General features: G+C 46.5%; 1 protein-coding gene across 8 annotated transcripts in view; it reads left to right on the top strand.

Moving 5' to 3' along the window:
• The window catches only part of PHACTR4 (phosphatase and actin regulator 4), a 633103-nt gene that overhangs the window by 369939 nt on the left and 250110 nt on the right, over positions 1 to 13054 (top strand). For all 8 annotated transcript variants that reach the window (XM_086957584.1, XM_086957577.1, XM_086957583.1 and 5 more), the window contains one exon: positions 7826 to 8212. In XM_086957584.1, coding sequence (XP_086813710.1) covers positions 7826 to 8212 — 387 coding nt within the window. The remainder of the gene's footprint in view (positions 1 to 7825; positions 8213 to 13054) is intronic.

The following is a 13054-nucleotide window of genomic DNA, read 5'->3' as shown; positions in this document are numbered from 1 at the left end:
CTTAAAATATTAATTGTACTTGTCTCAATCCCCATAACAGAGATTTGAGCCGTTGGTTGCTTATACATGATCTGAATGGCTCTTATAATTATGTCCCCAAAACCGTAATGCCTCAATACGGCCCATAAAAAAGGCCAGGAGACCCTATCAAAGTCCTTTTCCGCATCTAGCAGAATTAGGGCCATAGGGTCTCCTGAAACCTTAGTAAAATCGAACAGAGCAATTGTGCGGCGAATATGATCTATAGCCTCACGCCCGCGCACAAAGCTGTGTTGTTGAGCACAAACAAGTTTCTTTATCCCCCCTGAAATCCTATTTGCAAAGATATTAGCGTATATTTTAATATCGCTATTTATAAGCGTAATTGGGCGATATGAACCCATATCGGATGGACTTTTGTCTTTTTTTTTAAAAGTTATAATTCGGGCTCTTCGCCAAGACTCTGGGGTGGACCTCCCCGTCCTGAACTCTGTGAAACAGTTTTAACATAACCGGGGTGAGCTGAGGCCGGAATACCTTATAAAATTCCCCCGGCAGAAAATCTGGGCCAACCGCTTTGCCCCTCGGGAGAGAATCTATGGCCTGCCAGAGCTCATCAATGCGGATTACAGCATCTAATGAGTCTCGCTCTTCTGAGGATAGCGTGTCCACCCCGATCCCCTTCAGATAATCCCGAATTTCCGCCTGAAGTGCATCATTATCACAAATGTCTTCACTATACAGTTTTTGATAAAAACTTCTGAAAGGCAAGAGCAATGGCCCTCTCATCCGACAACCAACTTCCGGATCCTGAATATTTTTAATGCGTGAGGCAGTCTCTTTCCCTGATTCTTACCGCGAGCATGTGCCCTGCTCTTTCACTGTTCTCAAACATTTTGGATCTCCAAGCTATTAATTTACTAGCTGCTTTAGCCTGTGAGAGTTCAGTTATAAATGATTTAGCTATAACAATCTGTGTTTGGGCTGCATCGCCATCCCCTCCCATCCGTATCACACGAGACAATTCAGCTCTGCCTCTTCTAATTCTGTATATAATCTCTAAGTTGGTCTTTTCCTTCCTTTGGGCTTCCCATCCATATTGTGTTGTTTCGCCCCTTATCCCGGCCTTTAGGGTATCCCAAACGTTCTGAATACCTGTGCTACCTATATTTTCACTTAAAAACCTTAAGATCCAGGGGGACATAACATCCACATATTCCATCTCGCTAAGCAGCCCACGATTAAAAGTCCAGGCATCAGTTTTAATCCTAAACAATTGTGTGTTCACCTGCAACAAGAGCGGATTATGGTCCGACATTACTTGCTGAAATCTTATAAGGCTGAAGCCTTGAGTAAGAACAGGAGAAATGAAAAAATAATCAAGCCTGGAATAAATTTGGTGTGGTGCGGAAAAAAAAGTATATCCTGGATCATCCTGATAAAAAAAAAAAAGCCCAGGCATCTGTTAGCCAGTGTAATTCTATCAGATGACGCATAGCCCTATAGACTTTTAGATTTGTCCCGGTATATGTGATCCCTGGATAGTTCATAAGTCCACACTCCATATTAATATTTAAATACCCGCAGATTATAAACAGGGATGGCCACCCAACCGACTCCAGACTCAGCTATTTGTATAATTCTGGATCATCAAGTACTGAACCGTATATGGCACAAAGTGTAATATTTTTGCCCTGAAAATTGCCATGCACTATTACCCAACGGGCCCAACCTATCAGCGGAAGAACAGGATATATTTACCTTCCCCCGTCTTGCTAGAATAGCTACTCCTTTGGTCTTAGCCTCAGGTTTAGTACAGGATATTAGCTGAAACCCCTCAAATTCCGATAATTTATGGCGACTGGCTTCGATATGCGTTTCTTGAAGGCAGAAAACATCTGCCCGCAAGAATCGCAGGTCTTCCCTTACCCGACGCCGTTTATTCGGCTCATTAAGCCCACATATGTTTATGGAAGCTATTCTTATATTAGCCATACCTCAAGAAAAAATATTCCAACAAATAAGTACAACAAGCCCTTTGCATTAAATCAAATTTAGTTAACTTGTCATAAAACCATACCATAAATCCTACCCTTTGCCCTTCCCAAAGCAAATCCCCCTCCCCACCACCGTCCCCCCTTAATCCCCACCCCCAAACACAGGCAAAATAGGTCCTCGGACCCATGTGATGCCTTCCACCTCCCGAGTGTCCCCTGGTCACATCCTGTCTAAACATCCTCCATTGTAGAAACGAATGAGGGTGCCCAAATGAAAAAATCCCACTAAATCCCTAATAAGTCCAAAGAAAGGAAAGAGAAGACAAGAGAGCATAAACCTCCAGTGTATATACATCTCAGTATTTCCCCCTCCCCTTCCCCTTTCATATATCTATTCAGTCCGAGTCAAACACTGGATCTGCTTAAATCAGCTTATGCACTAAGAGTCCTTATGCCAGTTAGCCATCGGGAAGTTCTTTCAAATATTCTTCGGCCTGTTTTTCAGACGAAAAAACCAGAGACTTGCCCCGATAAATAATTTTTAACCGTGCGGGGTTCATTAAGAACACCTCACACTCCTTTTTTTGAAAGGGGGTAATCAACGAGCGGAGTCGCCACCTCCGTTCCACAGTTGCGTGGCAGAAGTCCGGGCGCGCAAAAAGGTATGGCCTCTAGCATATCTTTTGACGTTAGGGCAGGCTTTTTCGAAGATAGCTTGTCTCAGTAAAAAATTACCGAAAAAGATCAGGATAGCCCTCGGCTTTGCTTCCGAACCTGGATTCTTTTTTTTGCATAAGAGGAAAGCGGTGGACTCTCTGTATCTCCATGTCCCACGACCAATGAGAGAGCTCCGGAAATACTGCTTGAAACAACCTTAAGACAAAGCCTCTGATAGCCTGACCCTCCACATTCTCTTCAAGTCCTAATAATCGAAGGTTATTCCTTCGAAGCCTATTCTCGGAATCTTCCAGCTTCCAAATTATATCAACCAGTCTATCATCATGGGCCGTTGTTTTAGTCTTTCTTCTGTAGCCCTGTCTCTAACTCAACAATTCTCTCCTCAAGTGCAGCTGTCCTAGCGATGACCTCCGAACAAGCTTTGGTATTTTTCCGTACAGCCCCCTGGATCTTCATTGTAGCTAGCTGGGCCCTCTTATGCTCCTCCCGAGCCTCGCTCTGGATTGAGTTTAGCATAGCGTGAATCAGAGTGTTAGACGGGGGTGAGTCTTTATGCTCTTTTGCTTTTCCATAGGCCCTAGACCCTCCTGATCCTGTAAGGCTAATAGCAGCATTAACATAGTCCCACTGAAGCTTATTACTGGCTTCGGAACCATCGCTGTCCCCATCCCTTAGGCCCTGAGCAGGCGCCAACTTTAATTTATTGTAGCGGAGTGTAGCCTTTTTAGATGTATCCGCTGTATTTGGGGGGCTAGCGCTCCCCTCACCCGATGTCATATCTCCGCTGATAGAACCCCCTGTGGACTCAGCGTCCGACTCTTTTTTTTTTAAATTTATTTATTTATTTATTTTTTAAACCTTTATTTGTAAGATGCACAGTACACAGCGTCTGCCTACAACCCCTCGGGGCCGGCCGCTATGACATATGACGAAAGGATAAAAGGGAAATAAGGGGACAGTACGCCGTTAAAGCAATCTATGAGCGTGCATTATCGTGTGGAAATAGAACCATAGCAAAAGGATAAGAAAGGTTTAATTTTATGATTTTGTCGAGTACAATTTTATAAAACAACAAAGAGAGTTAAAGCTAATCACTGAACAGGAGAGCAATCATCATTCACGGAGCACATGGAGGGAGGCATGATAAAGGAAGGCATTTGTCAGAACGCAATTTCCCACCATCAAGGAACTAGGACCAACAGCTATGTCACATAATGATATGACACAATATACTCCCCAATAACACTGGTCCCCGACCTCAAATTAAGCAAAAAGGTACATAAGAAAAAAGAGACAGAAGAAGAGAAGAAAAAGAAAGAGGGCCATAGAAACAATGAAGAAACATAAAACACATCCCATCCCCCCACCCTGCATACCAGCGGAAGGCCACGGCCCCCCCCCCCCAATAGGCATGCCTGTCGCCCCAAGAAGACCCCCAAGCGGGAAAAAACGGAGGAGGGCCGTAGCTCCAGCCCCATACTCACCCCCAATCCCCCCACCCCCAAAAAGCGGAAGTCCACTAAGAGGGAGCGTGAGCAACAGTGTAAAATCATCCCAGCCGTATAAAGTCTCCAATTCGAACAACGTTCCGTGTCGGCACCAAGATCACTCAGGAGATGTCGAAACAGCGGTCAGCCCTGACCAGACCGGATAGAAGTCAGCATGCCACCCAATCCGTGCGCAGTGAGACGCACCAAAAGTAGCAGTTGAGGCCACACAAATCCCCATCAAAAACCACATTAGTAGCAAAGGGACAACTCTCCAAGGCATCACAGTAGTCCGCGGTGGGGCATGACGCCCATGATCGGGAAACAAAGGAGCCGGTAGTAGATCGATGAGGGTCGCAGGCACATCATCACAGGCATAATGTTCCCCAGACTTCCCATCCGGCGGCACATACTCCTGAAAGTCAACCACTGCGGTCGCCGGGGATAAGGAGGGCAGACACTCTTTGCTGCACGCATCCGCGACTTGGTGCGCCACAATAGGAGAAGGCATCCGCTGCGCAGGGCGTACAGTCGTCCCCAAATTTTTTAGGGTAGCGTGCAGGTCATGGATGGCCAACAAAACATCTCTCACTGTAGGCGCCATTACATCCCAGGCAATCAGCCGGGACCTCAGGGCTCAATGAACAAAGATAGAGCCGCCGCAGTAGCAGTTCAAATTTAGCAGAGAACGTGCAGGTCGCAGGAGAGTCCCAGAGGGTCACAATCGAGCCCCAGGCAGCCACAGCAGCACGTACCCCTTACCGCAGTTGGATTACAATCTGACCCTGCAATAAATTCTGCCTCGCAGCGTGTCGTCCCCAATGTAAGGAACTCCAATCAAGAAGCTTTAGCATGCAAGCAGTGGGTCCGGCGCTGTGAGCGCACTCAATGTCTGCGGCAGGGTGGTTTCAGTTTCACCCCCGGGCTCCGGACCATCATGGCCGGTGGAGGCCGTTGTTTATCCACTGCGAGGCGGCCATACTGCAGCCCGAGGTCCCGGCTTATCCGGACTGAGGGCCGAAGACTTCCGGACGACGTTTCCAAGCCATCCGGGGCGATGTGCGGACCGGAGTTGCACGGTCGGGCTCCGCTACTATTCCCCTGAACAAAGCCGCGGCTGGGGTGCAGGATCGCGGGCAGGAAACCATGGGAGACGAAGGCGAGCGGCGGAGCTGGGCGTCCGCGCGGCCATCTTGGCCGCCGTCCTGGCTCCTCCATCGTCCGACTCTTAAGCCACCGAAAAGAAGCTATCCCCATCTAAAGTGGGTAACCATCATTCAATTCCGACTTTTCCCCAGCAGGAGTCTAAAAAATAGAAGAAGCCTCCTGCCCCAGCAGCTCTTTTTGAGGAGAGCTCCCAACCACTGCGTTACTGAGACCCTTGAGCCCCTCGCCATCACTTGTTTCAGGGCATACAGTGTTTGCAGGTAAGGATGATGGGATTGCTTCTTCCCGACCTCCAGTATTTTTTCTACCCCCATCTCCATCTTTAACTTCTTTTGGAACTATACCCCCATTATCACTGCAATTGTCTTTACTGATAGTAGATATATCAGCCGGAGAGGTTACTACTACCAAAGGGGCCTGTGTCCCATTTTTGCCCGGAGCGGCTTTTCCAGTAAACATTTCCGGAACTAATAAAACTTTCCCCCTTCCAATGCTATCCCCCGCACCGGTCACAGTCCGCAATTGTCCCGGGTCCTTAACTCTGGGCACATTGCTAGGCGGGAGCTTCTCCATGGCATTATCTGCCGATTTTTCTGCTTGCCTCGCTTTTGCAAATCCAGCCTTTTTGCCACTTACCACCGTAATTTTCGTAACAGGCTTCTCGGGTCTGCTGGCTTTCTCTACTTTCTCCGCTCTTTAAGCTGCAGTCAGATTTTTCCTTACGGCGACACCACCACCACCACCAGCAGTAGGTAAATCTCCCAGCGTTTTACCAGAAACAAAGGCAGAACAATTTCCGTTCTTTCTAGGAGGCACCATACCTAGCACAACCGTCTCGCTGATCACTTTCCGCGCTTTCTCGGCGAGCCACACCTGCCAGGCTCCCAGGTGTGCGCGGCTCCGAAGGGCTGAGGTCACTAGCTGCACTGACCGCAGCCGGAGATGCCGTGTATCATTGTCGGCGAGCATAGGAGTTTCTTTTCCGCGACCTCCTTTAATTTCAGACCCAGAAAGGGTAGACCAGGGTTTCAAATTCGAAGAAACTGGTAAATCTCTCGCTCAACTTTAGCCAGGTATCCGTTCATAGAGCAACAGACAGGGAGTGGCACTCGCTCGGGTCAAGCGGCCGCCATCTTGCCTCCAAATGTTCCTCTAATCTTAAAGAAGTATCCATGTGGATAGATCTAAATTCTTTGATACTGAATGCCTACACAATAAATGTAGTCCTGTTTAGCAATCCTATGTTCTGGAGTAGTAATTGGTGGCCAGCCAACCTGGGCTACTTTCCTGCACTTTCTGAACATGCCCAAATCATAGAAACAATTTTTGATTGTAAACTTTCCTATGAAGAGCAAATTAAGACACACTTCGGCCTATTTTTGTCTTCTGAGCTTCAGTAGAAAGATCTTCACATTTCTTCCTTATTCATCCAGGAAAACGTTGATACAGGCATTGATAATATTTAGACTTGACTATTGCAAGTCTTTGTTGGTAAGAATTCCAAATTATGTACTATACAGATTGCAGGTTTGTACAGAATTCAGTTGCACGTACCATTTTAAACCTTAACTGAAGATAACCTATTACTGTACTGCTACGAAACCTCCATTGGCTAGCAATTGCTGAAAGATGCCTGTTTAAGCCTTGTCACAAATCCAGCTATCTAACCACTCAAAAGACCTGTATGTCCTCTGTTTCTTGGCACCTTCCATCTCTCTCGCTGCTCTCTGCTTTAGAATATCTGTTTACAATTTTTGAGTTTAAACAGGCGAGATTTGGGGACTGCTCTGTCAACCACCATTTCCATCACATGGAATGCTTTTTCTATCTACCTACGGGCACAATCCAGCCATGTCATATTGAGAAAACATATTAAAAATTCACCTTTATGATGCCACTTTGTAATTTAAGATCTCAAATACAAAATCGTTTTTCTCCCCTCAAAGCGTGGGGACACTTGGTTTAGGGTAGCGGATCGCTTTATAAATCTTTCATTCATTCTTAACCCGACATGCTTCACTTTATTATTGCATAGTTATTGCTCTTTGCACTTCTTGACAGCCCACACACCACCAAAGTTGCTTATTGGAGTGACGAGATGCACATTTATGTAGTACACTACTTTATGGTTTGAGTGGCATGGCTTGCAGAGTGAAGGAGTTAAAACGTATGATTGCTTTCATCAGGCAGTCTTGCAGGGCTACTCAGGGGGCATTGCTGACCAGGTACAACTTTTCAGGCAGGATAATCATTGTGGAAGGAGTTGTAAATGACGCTTATGAAAGCTTGGGGATCTTTGTCAGCAACCTGAGGGTGTGGCGAATGTTGGAAGAGAGGGTTTTTTGTTGTCCAAAATAGTGCTGCTGGCAATATTCTTTCCATTTACTCCTCCAAGTTTCTCAGTGCACACTTCTTTGCACCCTGGTCAGGGTGTCATTCATGTTTGGTCACCTTAGTGGATCGTGAAATGTATTCCTTTCATTTTCAAAACTCAATTGTTTGTTTTTTATTTTTCAGATTCAAGTGCTGGACAGCGCCCTTTGAGCTCGGGGCAGCGCCCTCCCAGTGTTGATGTGGATCCTACCCGTGAAGTTATTGCTCACAAGCAGCCTTTGCTACCCCCGAAGAGACCTATTTCAACCTCACAGGAGCCTAGTGAGGGGCGACCCCGGGATTCTGGCATTCACAGTGACCACAGTACCGCGGATCGAACATTCTCCAGCAGCAGCACTTCCGGTACTCCCTCTTCCAATGCCACCACTGGCATCTCTGTCGCACCATCCCCAGCCCCAAGGACTGTGCCTCCTGCCAGTGTTGCAACCAGTGCAGTCCCAAGTAATACCCAGAAGCAGCCACCAGTACCACCCCCAAAACCAGGGAGTAGAAACAGCAATCCTTTACTGGGTGAGTCTTCACAGTCCACTAATTTTCTTCACTTGCTCCTCATAAATTTGCAGATATCATGTCCTGTGTAAAATGTTGGGGTGCTGAAAACTGAACACCATACTTGTGGGGTGCCTGGAATTACACATCCGCACCAGCCCAAAGTCTGTAACATCGATGTATGCGTACAGTGAAGGACGTTTACTAACTCTGCAGCAGTTTCAACGTTGGTAGCAGTTTTCTTAACATTAACTTTGGCAATTAATTATTTGACCATTACTTCAGCTTTCACTAAAAGGAGGAATATTATAATATTTTTTGGTCTGTTGGTGTGTGTGTCTACGTGTATGTACTAACTTTTTGCCTGCCGTTATTGCTCAAAAAACAGTCCGCCAAAACACTTTTTCAGAGGTACTTGATGGTATTTCACGAATACGACTTCGCTCCTGTGAAATCCGAATTTCATTCATCTCATTCTGATTTCCTTAACTCCAGCTAGTCAGCCACTGAGTGTGCAATAATATAACAACCCCAAACCATTCCGCTAAGATTTAAAAATGCCACCTGTTAATTCAGACCCTCCTAATAAAAACTATGCAAAACCTCAATATAATTTTAATCAGGATCTAGTGGTAGCTGAACCTCACATAACGTAACATATATTATGACCTCACATACTACATCACTCAGCATAGTCAGTGACTTCACTGATGACATCTCAAATTACATAATTGATGACATCATCCATTAAGTGTGAGTGTTTTCCAAAAGTTTGTGTTAAGTAAATATAAGCTACTACATTACTTAAATTAGTATAGCTTGTGCCCTAGCAATAAGTGATACTATTTATCAAATATATTATGTGAGTGACTGTGTGTGTGTATCCGTATATGAGTGAGCGGCTGTATGGGTGAGTGAGCGGCTGTATGGGGGAGTGAGCGGCTGTATGGGGGAGTGAGCGGCTGTATGGGGGAGTGAGCGGCTGTATGGGGGAGTGAGCGGCTGTATGGGGGAGTGAGCGGCTGTATGGGGGAGTGAGCGGCTGTATGGGCGAGTGAGCGGCTGTATAAATGTCTAAATGACTAGATAAGTCAATGGCTGTATTGGTGAGTGGGTGTTAAATTAGTATAGCTTGTGCCCTAGCAATAAGTGATACTATTTATCAAATATATTATGTGAGTGACTGTGTGTGTGTATCCGTATATGAGTGAGCGGCTGTATGGGTGAGTGAGCGGCTGTATGGGGGAGTGAGCGGCTGTATGGGGGAGTGAGCGGCTGTATGGGGGAGTGAGCGGCTGTATGGGGGAGTGAGCGGCTGTATGGGGGAGTGAGCGGCTGTATGGGGGAGTGAGCGGCTGTATGGGGGAGTGAGCGGCTGTATGGGCGAGTGAGCGGCTGTATAAATGTCTAAATGACTAGATAAGTCAATGGCTGTATTGGTGAGTGGGTGCATGAGTGACTATATGGGTGAGGTAATGGTTGTGTGAGTGGCTGTATGAGTGAGTCGCTCTGTGAGTGGTTCTATGGATCAGTGAGTGGGTGTGTGAGTATTTGTATGGGTCTGTGAATGTGTGAGTGGATGTGGACAAATGAGAAGTTGTATGGGTGTGTGAGTAGTTCTGTGTATAATTTCATCAGTGATGTCACTGACCCTGTCATGAGTGATATAATATGTAAGGTCATAAGCAATGCATTGCTGGGGCGTAAGTTATAGTTAGCTCAGGTAACTGTAACTGATGAATTTCTCTGGTTTTGTACAAGTGAAATCTGAGCCGAACTATAATGTCTCTGTAAACTTTGTTTTTTCAGTGAATTTCTTAAGGTTTTAAAAATTCTGTTTCCTTACTATAAAAGCCATGTAACCTTTGTGTTTTTTTAAGAGAATTTCTAAGGTTTTTTTAATTTTTCTTTTTTAACTAATCTGTAACCTTTGAGAGTGAGTGTGTGACTGAGGGCATGAGTGTTTCAGTGGGTCTGTGAGTGAGTGTATCACTGGGTGTGTGAATGGTCCAGAAGTGTCTGAGTGGGACTGTTAGTGGGTCCGTGTCTGTGAGTGTGCATGTCCGTGTTTGAATATGTCTCTAATTGGGAGCATGGCTGTCTGAGTGGGTCTGTGAGTGGGTGCATAAGTGTCGGAATGGGTCTGTGAGTGACTCCTTAAGTCTCTGAGATGGTCTGTGAGTGTGTGTGTGGCCAAATGTTGGAGGGACCCAATCCCCCTGGCACGGCCTTTAATTAAAAAAATGTTTAGGGTAGGGGAGCCTTGTGTAACCCTCCAACCTTCCCCTGGCCGATTTCGGCCTTAGGACCCATCCCCGGCACCCAGTTATTAACAAATGGGGGAGGGGACTCGACCCTGGGGACCCCATCCCTGGAGCCTGGCCTATTATTTTTATTTATTTTTTTATTCGGGGGCTGTGACTCCTCTCCCCTGGCTGATTGCGTCCCCCGTCCCCCAGGGCTCTGCTATTAACAAATTGGGTAGAGAGCTGTGCCCTCTTCCCCATGCTGATTTTGGCCCCAGGGACCCCATCCATGGACTGAGGGCACTTTTCCTGAAGGTCCCTACAGGAGTCAGCATTGCTTTCACACACAATTAGCTGCTAAACATGTAGCTCCCTGTGTGCGAAATCAATCCTTTCATCGGTTTCCAACAAGTGAGAGCATTTCTCCACTTTCGCTTGCTGGAAGTGGAGTGATTGCTGGGGCTTGGCAGTGCTATCACCTCAGGACATACCAAGAGCTGGCTGGAGCCCCTGAATGAGCTTGACTTTGGACAAATATATGTATATATATTTTTTTTTAGATGCTTTTTTTTGCCCTTTAGGTTTCCCTATGGGACCCCACAGGAGGCTTAGGGGTCAGGGTATTCCTACCCTGCCCCCTTCTCTTTTTTAAAAACTTTTTTTGTGGGACTCGGCTGAAGCAGAGTTCCAAGATATCTGACAACATATCCTGGTTGAAGTGTTGGCAGCCAATCGCATTTGAGCACGAGGACTGTTGGATTCTCGGGGGATCTGCTTCCCTATATATATATACAAATTCAATTTTCCCTTAATATTTCTAAAACTACTAAATAAGTTTACACCAAATAACATAGAGCACTCTTTCTGAACAAGAGCTAGCTCAACCTGTGTCCATGTTCATGCGAACGGAACGTGTGGCATATATATATATATATATATATATATATATATATATATATATATATATATATATATATATATATAACACACACAAAGGGTTGCCCATTTGAGGAGCCTCTGGGAGGATAAACGGCTTTATTGCAGAGTTGTGGCAGCAATGTAAAGCACAGCGTCTATCTTCAAAAGTTATGCCCAATGCGTTTCGAACAGCAAAGTTCTTGGTCACGGGCTCAGGAAGTGGAACAGCAGCTGAGATTCAGAACGCCCTGATAAGTGTTGGTGGCTCCGCCTCTGATTGAAGGGTGCCGCTAGGCATGCTGGAGCCTGCAGTTCTGACATCGTGTTGCCCAGGTGGGTGCTGCCATAATCCACCAAAGTATTCCAATAAAAACCTATTGTAGGTGAAGGTAAGGTCCGTTGTTACAATGCCGCTTTTTGTTAACAATCCTGCTTGCAACATTCTCCCACAGTGCGCTCGAACCTTTCGAGCGCTGAAACTGCCATGGATCAGCAGCGGGCTTCCTCGCGACCGAGCACGGCCGCTTCTCTATAAAACACACAAAGGGTTGCCCATTTGAGGAGCCTCTGGGAGGATAAACAGCTTTATTGCAGAGTTGTGGCAGCAATGTAAAGCACAGCGTCTATCTTCAAAAGTTATGCCCAATGCGTTTCGAACAGCAAAGTTCTTGGTCACGGGCTCAGGAAGTGGAACAGCAGCTGAGATTCAGAACGCCCTGATAAGTGTTGGTGGCTCCGCCTCTGATTGAAGGGTGCCGCTAGGCATGCTGGAGCCTGCAGTTCTGACATCGTGTTGCCCAGGTGGGTGCTGCCATAATCCACCAAAGTATTCCAATAAAAACCTATTGTAGGTGAAGGTAAGGTCCGTTGTTACAATGCCGCTTTTTGTTAACAATCCTGCTTGCAACATTCTCCCACAGTGCGCTCGAACCTTTCGAGCGCTGAAACTGCCATGGATCAGCAGCGGGCTTCCTCGCGACCGAGCACTGCCGCTTCTCTATAAAACACACAAAGGGTTGCCCATTTGAGGAGCCTCTGGGAGGATAAACAGCTTTATTGCAGAGTTGTGGCAGCAATTTAAAGCACAGCGTCTATCTTCAAAAGTTATGCCCAACGCGTTTCGAACAGCAAAGTTCTTGGTCACGTGCTCAGGAAGTGGAACAGCAGCTGAGATTCAGAACGCCCTGATAAGTGTTGGTGGCTCCGCCTCTGATTGAAGGGTGCCGCTAGGCATGCTGGAGCCTGCAGTTCTGACATCGTGTTGCCCAGGTGGGTGCTGCCATAATCCACCAAAGTATTCCAATAAAAACCTATTGTAGGTGAAGGTAAGGTCCGTTGTTACAATGCCGCTTTTTGTTAACAATCCTGCTTGCAACATTCTCCCACAGTGCGCTCGAACCTTTCGAGCGCTGAAACTGCCATGGATCAGCAGCGGGCTTCCTCGCGACCGAGCACGGCCGCTTCTCTATAAAACACACAAAGGGTTGCCCATTTGAGGAGCCTCTGGGAGGATAAACAGCTTTATTGCAGAGTTGTGGCAGCAATGTAAAGCACAGCGTCTATCTTCAAAAGTTATGCCCAACGCGTTTCGAACTGCAAAGTTCTTGGTCACGGGCTCAGGAAGTGGAACAGCAGCTGAGATTCAGAACGCCCTGATAAGTGTTGGTGGCTCCGCCTCTGATTGAAGGGTGCCGCTAGG

This window comes from Lissotriton vulgaris, chromosome 2_1, assembly GCF_964263255.1.
Source record: "Lissotriton vulgaris chromosome 2_1, aLisVul1.2, whole genome shotgun sequence".
In the NCBI taxonomy this organism is placed as follows: Eukaryota; Metazoa; Chordata; class Amphibia; order Caudata; family Salamandridae; genus Lissotriton; species Lissotriton vulgaris.
Note: the sequence above shows the minus strand (reverse complement) of the source record. Positions and strands in the feature narration are given on the sequence as shown.